The sequence below is a fragment of the Vanessa cardui genome, chromosome 14 (assembly GCF_905220365.1).
Source record: "Vanessa cardui chromosome 14, ilVanCard2.1, whole genome shotgun sequence".
NCBI lineage: Eukaryota > Metazoa > Arthropoda > Insecta > Lepidoptera > Nymphalidae > Vanessa > Vanessa cardui.
Genome location: NC_061136.1, coordinates 4,733,082 through 4,748,116, shown reverse-complemented (window position 1 = coordinate 4,748,116; position 15,035 = coordinate 4,733,082). Strand labels below are relative to the sequence as shown.

General features: G+C 31.6%; 1 protein-coding gene across 1 annotated transcript in view; it reads left to right on the top strand.

Moving 5' to 3' along the window:
• Window positions 1-15,035, top strand: part of LOC124535294 — an 88,728-nt gene that overhangs the window by 20,659 nt on the left and 53,034 nt on the right. Inside the window, exon 3 of the mRNA XM_047111470.1 lies at window positions 5,489-5,564. Within this exon, the coding sequence (XP_046967426.1) occupies window positions 5,489-5,564 (76 nt within the window). The remainder of the gene's footprint in view (window positions 1-5,488; window positions 5,565-15,035) is intronic.

The window sequence follows — 15,035 nt, the reverse complement described above, 5'->3', positions numbered from 1 at the left end:
GAGGTACGCAGTTTAAAAATTATGACGAAACAAAATCAAGACTTACGAAGATAATTAATCTTTTAAAAAAAGAACGTGTTAATGTAAGCGAAATAATAAACCGAAAAATCGAATCACGTTCGAAAATCCGGCGGGCAAGTTGCCGCCATAAATTTGTAAATTCACCACAGAATATTAAATTCATTTTTGCATGCATGCCGTCAGCCTAAGGCTACTTTCACATGTAACTGGTAATAGCGGGCGAATATTTGCAGTTCACTGCGTTCCCAGACTATATATTTCCTAATTTAAAGATAACCTTCCATTGACCGCATGCCGCGGCTCTGTGCATAATCGCCTAACAGAAAGGCAGTTACCATGTAAATTTGATTGATGAAAACGACTTGCATTCTTGTGCGGCCTTTCATTACTGGCGGTATATGAAAAAATAAAGAATGTGAAATTCTGTATGAATTAAGTTTTTTTATTGTATGCATTATTTTTTTGAATTATTCTAATTATAGACTTTTTAAGATTAAATTTACGAAAAATAGTTAAATAGATAATGAGAGGATATAAAATATAGTTAGTTATTCGATAAACTTTCTGATATTTGAATTTTCTTATATTAGAAATTATAAATTTTTATACTCTAACATAATTTTTTTTATAAATAGTGTCATGTAGAATTATAGTCTACACAACAACTAAATGATATTTTTAAAAATGTATAGTGGTATCATTTACACAGTAATACTGTATCCAAAATATAATACTGGATTATTTACGTTAATATTTCCTTTTCACCTGTTATCATAAAATATTCAATAAAAACAGATTCTTAAGCATATCAATAAGATTATTTCATCATACGACCAATATTTAAAACTGGAATAAATATTTTTAATAATCCATTAAATTAAGTTTACCAGAATGCTGTAACATAAAAAAAATATTTTCTTTATTAAATAGATGTAATAAGTTTTTTTTTCAGTATAATGTCAAAGGTAATTTGCGTATCTATATTAAAAAAAAATGAATTATGATGACCGTGTTATAATACTTTGAGACTTTTGTCGTAGTTCAACCATGTAACTGTTTATAAAGATTATTTTTGTATGGAATAAATAAAAAATATTTAGTAAAATATAAATGTAACTCATATCTTGTAAGATGTGTTTAAAAATTTCTATACCAAAGGATGAATCGAGCTGATCAAGCGATGCTTTTCACGCATTCCTCGACATAATAATGCACTTTCGTTTCGAGCAAAAAACGTTTTTATCGCACGATCGCATCTCGGTGTCTTTACGTTTTAGAGGGATACATCAGAAACGATGTATGATAAGACAAAATTTCGACCATAATTGGATAATTGTTTTCTCTTTTAATATTTATTTGGAATATTTTTAGATCAATTTTATTACGATATTATCAATATTTATAAATAAATCTAATATGAATGCTTTCGTAATAGATCTGATGTTTCGAAGTCTCTCTTTGCTTAAGTACCTAATTTAATCAACAAGGCAAAGTTCTATACGTATATTAGATATTTCTATTTATTTATTTTGTCTCATACATAGTCCATATTTTAATTTTTGTATTACATATATTTAAGTAGGTACATTAGATATGAAACTGTTGATTTTTTTGCAATTATAACTCGAGTTAAACGTAGTTGATAATTTTACCAAAGTCTCTTTGTTCTAAATATGAGCTTCGAAATACTTTATAGTCAAGTAGAAATAAAGTCAAAAGCTTTCTAATAATTATAAATGAATATTACTGAACATTTCTTTTGAATTGCATATCTTGAGAATAAATGCATACAAGAGTCGCTGTAATCAGCGTGTACTTTAGCAAACTCTAGTACCCCGTACTTAAGTATAACAAGGTGTTACTTTGTTAACAGCCATATTGTTGCTAGTGATTTTCTTTCCAGTCAGCTCTAATTGAAAATCAAACGCTCCTTTAAACTTAATAATACTTGAGCCTATTAAATAAATCATAGCTTTTCTTGTAAAAGAAGAAAAAAAAATGATTCTACCGTTAAGAAATCGCATGTTTACCGATCGACTTTAATTCCAATACTTACAACACTACGCTAAGAAAGTCAGTGCATAATATTAGAGGCCTCATAGCACACGGGCGGACAGAACGTGCAATTTAAACATCTATAGCGTTTTCTTCATATGGCGTGTTTAAGTGATTTACTCATCATGCAAACCGTAACTTATTGAATGATTGACGGATTGAGAATAGAAAATCACTGTTTTAACTACAAAGAAGAATAAATATTTAAAAAAAAGAAAAGAACGACACATGTTCCATTTTTTAAATGACATTTTTAAAGTAAGAATGAATGTAATGCACTAAATAAATACGTAGTAAAGTAATGTATATTTCATAATAATATAAAAATTATATATATTCGGTATAAGAGAGACTCGATCGTAATCTTGCTTTACCTTAAAGCGCTCCAAAAGATGTTACACACAAAGTTACAAATATTTTGGTCGTAAAATTATTTATTTTTTTAGAACACCTAATTGAAGTCACAATAGTTATGATATGTAAAAAGTCAATTGCACTACTAATTAAATAACATAATACCATGATAAAAATAGTTTCTTCGTTAATGTTCAATCTAAGTAAAAAAAAATGTCAGTTTAAATTCAAACGAACAATTAAGGAAAAATAAAATGTTTACAATAGATAATAAATTAATTTTGTTAATTTATCAAATTAATGGCTAACATTGAAATCATAGAATGAAATAATATATTATACTAACGGTATATCTACGTCCTTGATCTTTTAAGACTGTTTTCTTATGTTTGTTCTCTGTGTTTAATTATATTTTTAACTAAATAACTACGCTTTCTTGCTATTCTGAAAGGTCTCTTCGTATCAACCTTGGATAACAGATAAGGCAATATTGATGTAGTTATTAAAAACTTTCTATAAAAACTTCACATCTAGTAATTTCCGTTAGGAAATTAGAGTCATAATATAAAACCTTTTTTGTTTTTTTTTTTTTATGTATAGTAATGAGAGGTGGCAAGGTTCAAAGTGATAGATCAGTTTTCTTTTACATTTCAAGTGTTCGGTTGTATTCTTTGTATAAAATACATCAAATTACGAAGCAGTATTTCAGTATGCTTCGAAAAAAAGCGTCAAGAATTAAATAAAGGTGTCTATCAAATATAGCCCTAATATATTTAGGTTCAATAAAATATATATAATAATTACTTATAATGTGACCAATAATAATATTACGATAATCTCCCTTGTTATTTCCACTTCACTGATTATATTAGCGTGTCTGAAGTAATAACTGTCGATATAATTGCATCTTCTTGTAAAATTAATAGGATAAACAATAATTATAGTAATGAGTCAAGATGAACACATATCATAAAACATTGATAAGTTTATTTTTCAGTGGTAGGCAATACAGTAATATTTTTTTATGGTTTAGATTGGCGAACGAGCATATGGGCCACCCGATGGTAAGTGGTCACCATCACCCGACATAGACAATGACTTTACATCTTTACATCTTTTTACATCGTCAATGTGCCAGCCTTGGGAACTAAGATGTTATGTCCCTTGTGCCTGTAGTTACACTGGCTTACTCAACCTTCAAACCGGAACACAACAATACTGAGTACTGTTATTTGGCGGAAGAATAACTGATGAGTGGGTGGTACCTACCCAGAGGGATAGCACAAAGTCCTACCCTGACTTACGGTACTTCGATATACGCGAATTCGGATTTACGCGATTTTATGAAACCTTCTACATCAATGTTTATAGAGTTTATAATAATATAATGTCATATTATCTACAATAACATTAGTTACACATTTATTTTCTTAATTATTTCTTTATTTAGTCTCCGGTCCCAATTAAACACACTTTGTCTTTACCTAGACTTATTCTGCGAATTCGACATTAACGGATAGTGCACGGTTCTACCTTATCGCGTAAGTTCGGGGTATTACTGTATTATATCAGAAATATAATATGCATCCTAGTATATTTTTATATAATGTTCTGAAATACTAATTTATATTAACAGGATATACATAACTACTTTGATACGTACAGGGTGATGTGTATGTAACTTCTTATTTTGTTCCTTTTAAACCTGTGCTCCAGTAATCCAAAGCTAAATTCAAGCGGAGGCCACAAATACACACAACGAAAATCAAACTATAGATTAATGTATGAATCAAATATTCGTTTTATTTGCTTCCAAACTAATTACATAGATAAATAACGTATTTATAGATAAATGTCATAAGTAATATTTTAAACTTGCATGCATTTATACGAAACATACACTAGGTACTTGTAAATGAATATAATTGACTTTTCCAAGAAATATATGCAGAATAATATTGATGTTATCAAATAACTGATAAATTACCTCCGGTTTCGTATAGATTCGTAATCGGATGCTGTAGTTGTGACACGAGTTAATACAAATTACTTTACATAAATATCATAAGAAGTATATTGTAAAATTCTGTAATGGGCAAAGACCTTCTGTCCTGCGTCTCAAGTAGACTTAGGACCTTATTAAAGTAAAATAACAGCTTGTAAATTTCCCACTGCTGGGACAAGGCCTCCGCTTCCATTAAAGAGAGGGTTTGGAACATATTTCACCACGCTGTTCCAATGTGGGTTGGTGGAATGCATATGTGACAGAATTTCGATGAAATTAGTCACAAGTAGGTTTCCTCACGATGTTTTCCTTCACCGCCGAGCACGAGATGAATTATAATTACAAATTAAGCACACATATATATATACAGTGGTGCTGGCCTGGATTTGAACCCGTAAACATCGGTTAAGATGCACGCGTTCTAACCACTGGGCCTTCTCAGCTTAGGACCTTACTAAACGGCTGCTTCATTGCATATTGGTAGACTTATATGTATCAGAATTTCTGATGACACAACCTTTTATCCTCTAGTTGCATTTATAGACAATTGATGATGTATAATCTTAAATTATACACGTGAATATCACAGTTGCTCGGACTGAAATCTCGTGAACGAACTTTCATGAGTCGAGTGAGAATGGAAGATGTTCCAAAACTAGCAAATGAGAAAAAGTAATGATTTGGAAGAAAAAAGTCCTGTTCTTTGCTTTAAGATAATAATTTAAAAATACATATTATAATATCATTAAAGTATTAACATTAATGTATGCATAAGGTCAAGAGTCAGTGGACTTTAATAAAAATAGAAATAAAAAAGTGAACACGAGAAGCGATCAGATGGTGACAGCGACCGTGATCGTTTTCGCTGAGAAAGCCGTCGTAAAACTAGTTTAGCAGTTATTCAGATATTTTCACTTATGTAAATACTGTCAGAGCTTCAGCATTCCTGTGAGCTATGTGTCCGGTCCTAATTTGTCTATGATTCGTTATTTGAATATTTGGATGTATGGATTATTCTTTTGCTTGTTTTAATTGTTTTTTTTTTATTTACAGGTCCAAAATGGCGACGAATGTCGCTTCACATATATCTCGGACTTCGTTCATCTGTTTATTTATGGCTTTAATAAGTGTGAGTATATGATATTACATTTACCTATATCAAGATAAACTTTATTCAAGTAGGCTTTTACAAGCACCTTTGAATCGTCATTTAACAATTAAGTGAAGCTATATATATGTATATATATACTTTTCAATTTTATAGTTTGTTTATTATTCACTGTTACAGAAATTTATGTTCTATATGTTATGTGGTCGGATATAGTTCTGAATTGTATACAATTTTTGACCAGTTATTGTTCGTATGTGTGTCGAGACTTATAGAATAGTATTCAATCAAGTATCAATACTGCTTCATTATATTGTGATGCATGAGCCGTATAATATAATATCGATAAATTGCATTCCCGTCAATATTTATTCAATTATTAAAAATTAATTCGCTATTTAAAGTTTACTCGGAACCTCTAAGTTTTGTAAAGACATGTATTGAATAGAGTTTGAAGAAGATACATCCGTATAACTACATAAATATACGCAAAGCAATTTCTAGGGTCGTGCGTCCATTGCATTGTAATTTACTTAACTCCCTAATAAAATTAATACATAATAATTGAATAGACTATGATAAAGTATATTTTAGTTATGTCAGATAGAAAATTATATAAAGTAACAGCCTGTAAATTACACATTGCTGGGCTTAGGCCTCCTGTTCCATTAAGGAGACCTTTTGGAACATATTCCACCACGCTGTTCCAATGCGAGTTGGTGGAATGCACATGTGGTAGAATTTCGATGAAATTAGACGAATGTATGTTTCCTCGCGATATATATATATATAGGTGATTTCCTGGGTTTGAACCCGAAATCATCGGTCAAGATGAACGCGTTCTAACCACTGGGCCATATCGGCTCTACAAAATTATATATTAATATCAATATAAATAAAACGTAAAGACGTTCATATTAATTGTTAAAATTAACGTATACTTAACATAATATAAAACTTAACATGTCTAAGTTAGAAACGAATAATAAATATGCATATTTATTTTACGTCAAACGTCGAAGAGAAATGAGACATAATCTCGTGTGTTCATCGTCTCCACACAAAGAAATTACCCACACATACGCATACTAGTTATACCGGCTGAGATTATCAATACGTAAGGTTTTAAAGTGATAATGATCTTAAACAAATGTGAGGAAATGTTAGCTGTATTGAAAACAAAAGCTTAACATAGCGAGTACTGTCTAACGGAAAAGTTGCTAACTATAATTAAAGCTTTAATGATGTTTTGATACGAATGTCATTTATTGTCGCAACTGTACAGCTATGTGAAGTTAATCATAATCATAATTAGGTAATTTATGTCGTGATAGCGACAATCTTTTGTCACGACTTTGTCTATCATAGCCTTATTAATTTTTCAGCTAAATCTCAATTTACAGTTGTCATGATATGTATGAAAATCATTTTTTTTATATTTTTGGTGAACTGATAAATGAGCCACTTTATTGTAAGTGGCACCACCAAACATTGGTGCTATAAGAATTTCAATGATTCCTTACACCAACAATGTACCACTTGGAACCACATACCAAGCAGATACTCTTAAGCCTTTAGTTACACTGACTCACTCACCTTTCAAATTGGAACACAACATATACATAATATTACTGCTTATTGAATATTAGTTGTCGCCCGCGGCTTCGCTTGCGTTTTAGGGGTTTGGTTGTCATGTATTAGGTAAAAAAGTAGACTATGTCCTTCTTTGGAGTTCAAATTTGCTTCATACTAAATTTCATCAAATTCGATTCAGCGGTTTGGTTGTAAAAGAGCGACAGAGAGACAGACTTTCACATTTATAATATTATTATAGATATGATGAGCGACTAAGCAGATGTGCTTATATACAGCTTTACCAAGGAGATTATTCGTTTGAGTTTATATTGATTATTTTATTTGCAAATAACAATTATACGTATGCAATGAGACATAGACGATTATACGGCTTGCTTGCATTATCAGTGGGTATAGCAACTGTAGAGCTGTTACACGGCAAATATTTAAATTTGACACTTACAAGTTTGCCCGGGTGTGTCTGCATATATTTGTATGTAAATTTATGTTTTCATTTGTTCAAGTCTGAACGAAGTGTTTATTGTTTGTATCGAAGACATTATTTTTGTGTAGATGAGCGTAAAAAAAATGCGAATTAAATGCAATGTTAACCGATGATTGCGGGTTCAAATCCAGGCAAACACCGCTGATTATTCATGTGCTTAATTTGAGTTTATTATTCGTCTCGTTCTCGTCTGTGAAGAAAAACATCTTGAGGGTTGACAATTTGATACATGCAGATTACATGTGTCAAATTTCATAGAAACTCTGCCACATGTGTATTCCACTAACTCGCATTGGAACAGCGTGGTGGAATATGTTCCAAACATTCTCCTCAAAAGGGACAGGCCTTATCCCAGCATGTTTCTAAAAGATAATGTTTGAGGAATCAGCTTCATATAAGTTAACTTGTGGCTCGGAAATTGAGCCCCAATGACGCACATAAATAATTTTTAAATCATTTATATCAATTGTGAAATCTTCTTATTTCTATTATAACAAAATATATATTAAAAATTAAGTGTACATATGCAATTCGTGTATTTTATACATTATGCCGTTAAACACTTAGCGCTTCTGAGTATGAGTGTACAAATAAAAGTAGAAAAACCTGTGTTGAAAATATTTATTCAGATACTGCGTATTCGTTTAGCGTTTGTTTTTTATTATCTGATCCGTTACTTTGTCTACAAGTCTAGTTTTAGTATTTCTTAGCTTTGAACTAGATTCTGTGACAGACTTGAAGCTGTATAAACTTATGTGTACTATTTTTGTATCCATATGTAACAAATCTTTGTATTGAAATAAAATGAAATGAATATATTTTATTGTACACCACCAAAAAGGAAGAAAGTTTTGGATTAAACACAGAATAAAATTATAATTAAATAATTAGTAAAACGCAAAAACAGATAGTAAAAATAAATGTTGATTTATACAATCGGACGGCGGACTTATGGCTAATTAGCCATCTTATCCAGACAACCCAAGTATTATTGAGGTCATTGTATCACATATATTAAGTACTAAAACTACGGAAAATATAACATTTTTATATCTTACGTGAAGCTTGTACAAGTTTGTGTTTTTTTACTCATAATCTAAGTGTGAAATTGAGTTCATTAATATATTTTTGTTTATTAATTGATACATATATAATAGTACATGACAAAATCGAAATATAAGAACATTCTAACGAAGCGACTTGTTTATTTTAAATGAGGATGAATGGATGAGAATGAAGGATGAAATTAATAAATCGTTAAAATTGATCGAATACGTGAGTGAATCAGTTGTTCCAAAAAATTTCAAATTGTCAAATTTCAGAAAGTATTATGCGTCATTGACTGTAATAAGTACTTATAAATTCGAAATAGCGTAAATCGGATTTCAATATTCCAAGAGTGAGATACGACGTGAATTATACAGAATAGTGCTCGAGAATTCAATTCAATTTCAAATTTGGAACACTTCAATCGAGTTACAAGCATAACGTTTTCATTAAGTAGATGTGGAAAGAAACCTTTTAATTTAAAAAAAGAATTGTAAACATTGTTATATAGGAACATAACTGAAATGCCGTTTATCTCCGTTTGTTTAAAAAAAATCGACCTAGAATCGAGTTAGTGGAATCGCGCCGTCCTTGGGGTCGACCGAATGCCAACTGACAGATCAAACGTTTACTCTGTGCTCATGTAACTGCTCTAACGGTTAAGCCGATGTCACATCGATTACAAATATATTGACATATATGCGTGCAGTTTTACTTAACTTTTTTTCCGTAAATTTAACAATGTCAAAATATGTATAACTAAAATAATACTGTTATTCGAATTTCGAAAGCCATTATAAATGACATCGAATAAATATTATTGATTTACGTTCCGTTACTCGAATCAAACACGTTGCGTGTAGAAATTTATTAAATTCGATTTTTAAAAATTTAAGTAAATTTTGCCTTCATTTTTTTTTATTTATAAATGACAGCAAATTGAAAAGAAATATTAAAAGCGATAAAAGCTTTTCTTATAAGTGATTTTCTTTTAACTGCGATAGTGTGGCGCGCGTAACCCTGGCGTCCGCTCTATTTGATCGCGTCCGGCACACATTGCGGACATATTGCACGCGAACGAGACCGTGCCGCAAAAACATACGGATGGACGCCATCGCAGACGCGCCAGCTTAAAGCGAAATGGGAAATCTATAATTATTTGCTTGACCGTAATTAATCAGTTCATGTCATAATTTGGAACTAAAGTAAAATAAAAATCCTTAGAAAATAAATAGTTTATAAGTGTTACACATAGAAATGGTATATTTGAATTTGACCGAGTAATTTTCTTCTTATAATGTTCAATTAAGTTCCTCTTAAAAATAAAATATATTTTTAACAACAATAATAACAGCCTGTTAATTTCCCATTGCTGGGTTATGGCTTCCTCTCCTCTTGAGAAGACGGTTCGAACATGGCAGAATTTCTACAAACTTAGACAAATGCAGGTTTCCTCAGGATGTTTTTTTTTCACCGCCAAGCACAATATGAATTATAAACACAAATTAAGCTCATAAATATTCAGTCATATTTGAACCTGCAATCATCGGTTAATATGCTCTTGTTCTAACCACTGAGCCACCTCACCTCTCCAAATGTAAACGAAGCGATTAAACACAAACGAAAATATGTCACGGAGTCTATACCTGACGTTCATCGTTTTCCAACAAGCGTCTGTGTCTCATACATATACTTAAGAACAGCGGTCACACACGGTCACACAAGTTCGACACGTCCTGTGTAATGAGATGTGAAAGCCATGTGAACTCCCGTGGGAGCCATTGTTGATGTCGCGTACAACCAATTATTATCTATAGCTAATTACTGCACGGAATTCGAGCAGTTTTTTCTAGTCGCATTCGTTCAATATTATCAAGTTCTAGCGGATATTTCAACTGGAAACGTGGAATGGCTGCTGTCATTTATAATTACTCAAACTATATTCGCATAGTATTTGAATTGGAAAAAGTAATAGGGCTAGTTATTAGGGTTTTTTTGGTATAGTTTGGGACGTGAGAGTAAGTGTTTCTTACTGTCCATAGACTTTGAGGCCGAAAGAATTTTCAACTTTGTTAATGCGCCATCAATCTTAAGTACTGGGATTTGATGCCCTTTGTGCCAGCATTACACTAAATATTATTATATTATACTGTAACTGAACACTACTGAATAATGCTGCTTAGTGGTGATAAGATGTACTCAGAAGGGTTTGCACAAAATCCACGTATAAACTTCACAAACATTGGATTTTTTACAAATGAATATTCGTGGTGGTAGGTCTATGAGCAAACCCTGTCTGGGTAGGTAACACCTCAGATAGCCTACCACCAATACTCAGTATTGTTGTGTTCCTGTTTGAGCCAGTGTAACAAGGCACAAGGAACATATCTTAGTTCCCTAGATTGGTGGCGCATTGTCCATGTAACGTAAGGTTATTATTTCTTACAGCTGCATTGTTTATAAGCGGTGATGATCACTTACCATGAGGCGGCTTATTTACTTCCGCCAACCTATATCATAAAATAATGACCGCTTAAAATAACAAGCATAACATGTGATTGAATTTAGTGATTGATATGATTGCGAAAATCTATTACATATCATTCAAGAAATATATGTTTCATTTCATTTATTAATGTATATCATTATATAATAAACTTTGATACTAATATCAAAAAATTCGAAAGTAACCAGTCGGTTTGTTATAACAGTATGATTTATATTTTGATAGGATAATTCTCATTTAATTCCTCAAACCTGACGACCATTCTCTACAGTGTGAGACAAACCGCGGGCGACTATTAGTACTCTACATACATATGTCTTATTTAAACAATATCATTCAGTGACTTTATACACAAATAATAATATCACAATTAGTGAAATAAAAACTACATTTACGTGGTCCACTTTATCTTTGCTCTTTGTAGTAATTAGGTAACAATGGTTCCGTACGTTCATTGTTAACATAGAGATGGGCAAGTTTGTTCGGCTAATAGGGCCTCTAAGTAACATTGCATTCTATACGTGGTACGTTCTGAATAGGGGCCTTTGTTAACTTAAAGTTGTTTATACAGTCTTGGTCATCATTTGTGAGGAAATGGACGGTCTAGTCATGAACTGCTTTTTAACCCAAATGCAGTCGTGAGTTTCAAAACAGTATTCTAGAATAGAATGCTTTATTTCATTGAATAAATTTAACTGAATTTTTTTTTATGAAACAATCTTTGTGTATCGAAATTTATAATGGTCGAATAAATATTTTATCTACATTTTGGAATTCATAAAAAGTTAAAAATGGGCACGCCTATTTACACGCCGCGATGAACGGTAATTATAATGTTGATCGCTAGATGTTAGGCATAAAAAATGGCCTATATATATAAGTTCAAGCTCGCTTCATAGCGAATTCCATCAAATTCGATTCAGTAGATTGGCCGTGAAAGAGCGACAGGCAGGAAAAGTTTTGCACTTATAATACTAACGAACCGCCCCAGCTTCACAATGCTGATAGGTACTAAATATATAAATGAAAATGTTTTTTTACGACATTACATTAGAAACTTCTAAAATTGTCAGTGTTTTTTTAATATATTTTCTATGTACAAAAAATCTTTCTTTTGAATCACTTTATCTATTAAAATAACCTTATCAAAATCTGTTGCGTAGTTTTAAAGATTCAAGCATACATAGGGACAAAGAAAGCGACTTTGTTTTATACTGTGTAAAGAAAAAATTAGTATATATTATTAGCAACATTAAAACGGCGTCATCCCTTGGATTATATTGGATATGTAATCATGGATCAATATTGAGAATATCTTTTTTTTTCTTAATAATTGTTAAATGCGACAAGTCTGCAGTCTGCACTGCACTCTTCGTTTAAACATAAGAAAAGTGACCGTTGATGTTTGAAAGAGAAATCAGTTTAACGTAGAGATAATATCATTATCGTTAGGTGGTCGTTTGCTGATCAGCATTATGCTTCACTTATTATCTGATGATAAAACAATTATATAATTATAAAAAGAACGAATATTTTGTTGCCCTCGATCAAAGTTCTAGTTATAATATATTTAAATATAAAGAATTATCAAACTTATAATTTAACAATACAATAATTTATCTATATATAAAGTTTTAATAATTTTAATAGAAATATACTTACATATCACGTAATTTTTTTATTGCGTTTTTTTGTTACATTATTTTACTTGGTGTAAGGGCTTTGTGCAAGCCCGTCTGGGTAGGTACAACCCACTGATCAGTTATTCTACCGCCAAATAACAGTACTCAGTATTGTTGTGTTCCGGTTTGAAGGGTGAGTGAGTCAGTGTAACTACAGGCACAAGGGACATAACATCTTAGTTCCCAAGGTTTATGGCACATTAACGATGGAAGGAATAGTTAATATTTCTTACAGCGTTATTGTCTAAGGGTGATGGTGACCACTTACCATCAGGTGGCCCATATGCTCGTCCGCCAACCTATACCATAAAAAAAACCTACTTAATTTTTTTATCTGTGACAATAAAACCACACAAATGAAGCAAAAACATAATGTATTCCTTATGTAAATTTCATATCTTTCTCTTAACGACATATTATAACAGATTGCAGATGAAAAGTTAAATGTATAATTTTATTTTAATCATCTGAGAACGCGATTAGTTTCTCTATAAAGCGTCATTAGATCTAAAACGTTGCAAGATGTAAAATACTTTCTCATATTGTTAATATAGCGAATGCAATAGCATCGTCTTTCTAAATTAAAAAAATACCATACAGTATGAAAATAAACGAATAGTCTAAACTTTTTGTGGTATTTAATAATAATAAGCTTGTATGTAATGGAGAGTCGAGATGGCCCAGTGGTTAGAACGCGTGCATCTTTACCGATGATTGCGGGTTCAAACCCAGGCAAGCACCGCTGTTTCATGTGCTTAATTTGTCTTTATAATTCATCTCGTGCTCAGCGGTGAAAGATAACATCGTGAGGAAACCTGCATGTGACAAATTTCATAGAAATTCTGCCACACGTGTATTCCACCAACCCGCATTGGAACAGCGTGGTGGAATATGTTCCAAACCTTCTTCTCAAATTGAGAGGAGGCCTTTAGGCCAGCAATGGGAATTTACAGGCTGTTGTTGTTGTTTGTAATATGCATTATTTATTGTTTTTCATGCAGATATGAGCACTTCCCTTTAAAAACGAGGTCACTAGTTCATAGATTGTACTGAACATGTAAACTTGTGCATTTCATGAATTATACATAGGTATAGTAAACAATGCTTACGTGATGCGAATGACGGAACCATAACGGTGAGATTCTATCCAGAATCTGATGAATATGCAGATCTCACGATGACGCCCTGTCTTGGAATGCTAACGGTTGAAATACTTCACAATGCAACCTCAACGTAACGGCTTGGTTTCAGCCAACGAAAGTTATAACGATCCGGTTTCAAATTTCATCAGCTTATTTAATTGGTCGTAAATACAATAAACGTTCGCTACGTGTTAACCTTAAGTGATTTGTTTTAATAAAAAATTATTTTGCCGAATTTACTTTTGCATTAAAGCGGAAAGTTGCAGCGGATTTTATGTTATGTGAAATCGTAGCTGAGTGTACAGTCAGAGTAAGAAAAGCTTTGTCACCTTAAGATCTGTTTTCGTGTATTTAGTATAGGCTATAATCTGCTTCACTGATTCAGAGTGACATATTGTGTCGCAATGTCATTATAAATCACGTCTAGTAAAGAGTACCATATAAGTTTAACTTTATATGCGGTCGTCTGTTTAGTGATTTAGCTTCAAAAAGTAACTACTAACAGTTTACGACTTGATAAAGAAATGAAATTGAAAACTGGCGAAGGCTTTCTTACTCCAAATATACATTAATTCAGTTTTTTTTTTATTTATGTATTTATACATTGTTACCTTTTCTTAAAAAAATATTCCGCGTATTTTAATATATTGAATTGTTTAATTACTTCTAATTAGTTTCGAGTGTTCTTTACACTCTAATAATTTTTCGTAATTTGACATTAAAATGCCCATTCATAGAGAGAGAGTGGTCAAGTAAAATAATAGTGAACTTAATTGTTTATGTGACTTTTCGAACTTTCCTTTTTAACGATCTTATCTAGCGGACTACGTTCTGTATACAATATTGTGGTAATTGAGAATATTTTATACATTTTTAATGTTTCTAGTCTGTGCTAAGATTTTCTACAACTAAGTTATTATTGTATTATCTTCTATATAAAATGACTTGTTAAATTTAATAAGATAAAACCATTTTTAAGGAATCTATCATTGGAAATGTATGACAAGCATACTGCCTACTTCACTGTGGTCGCCG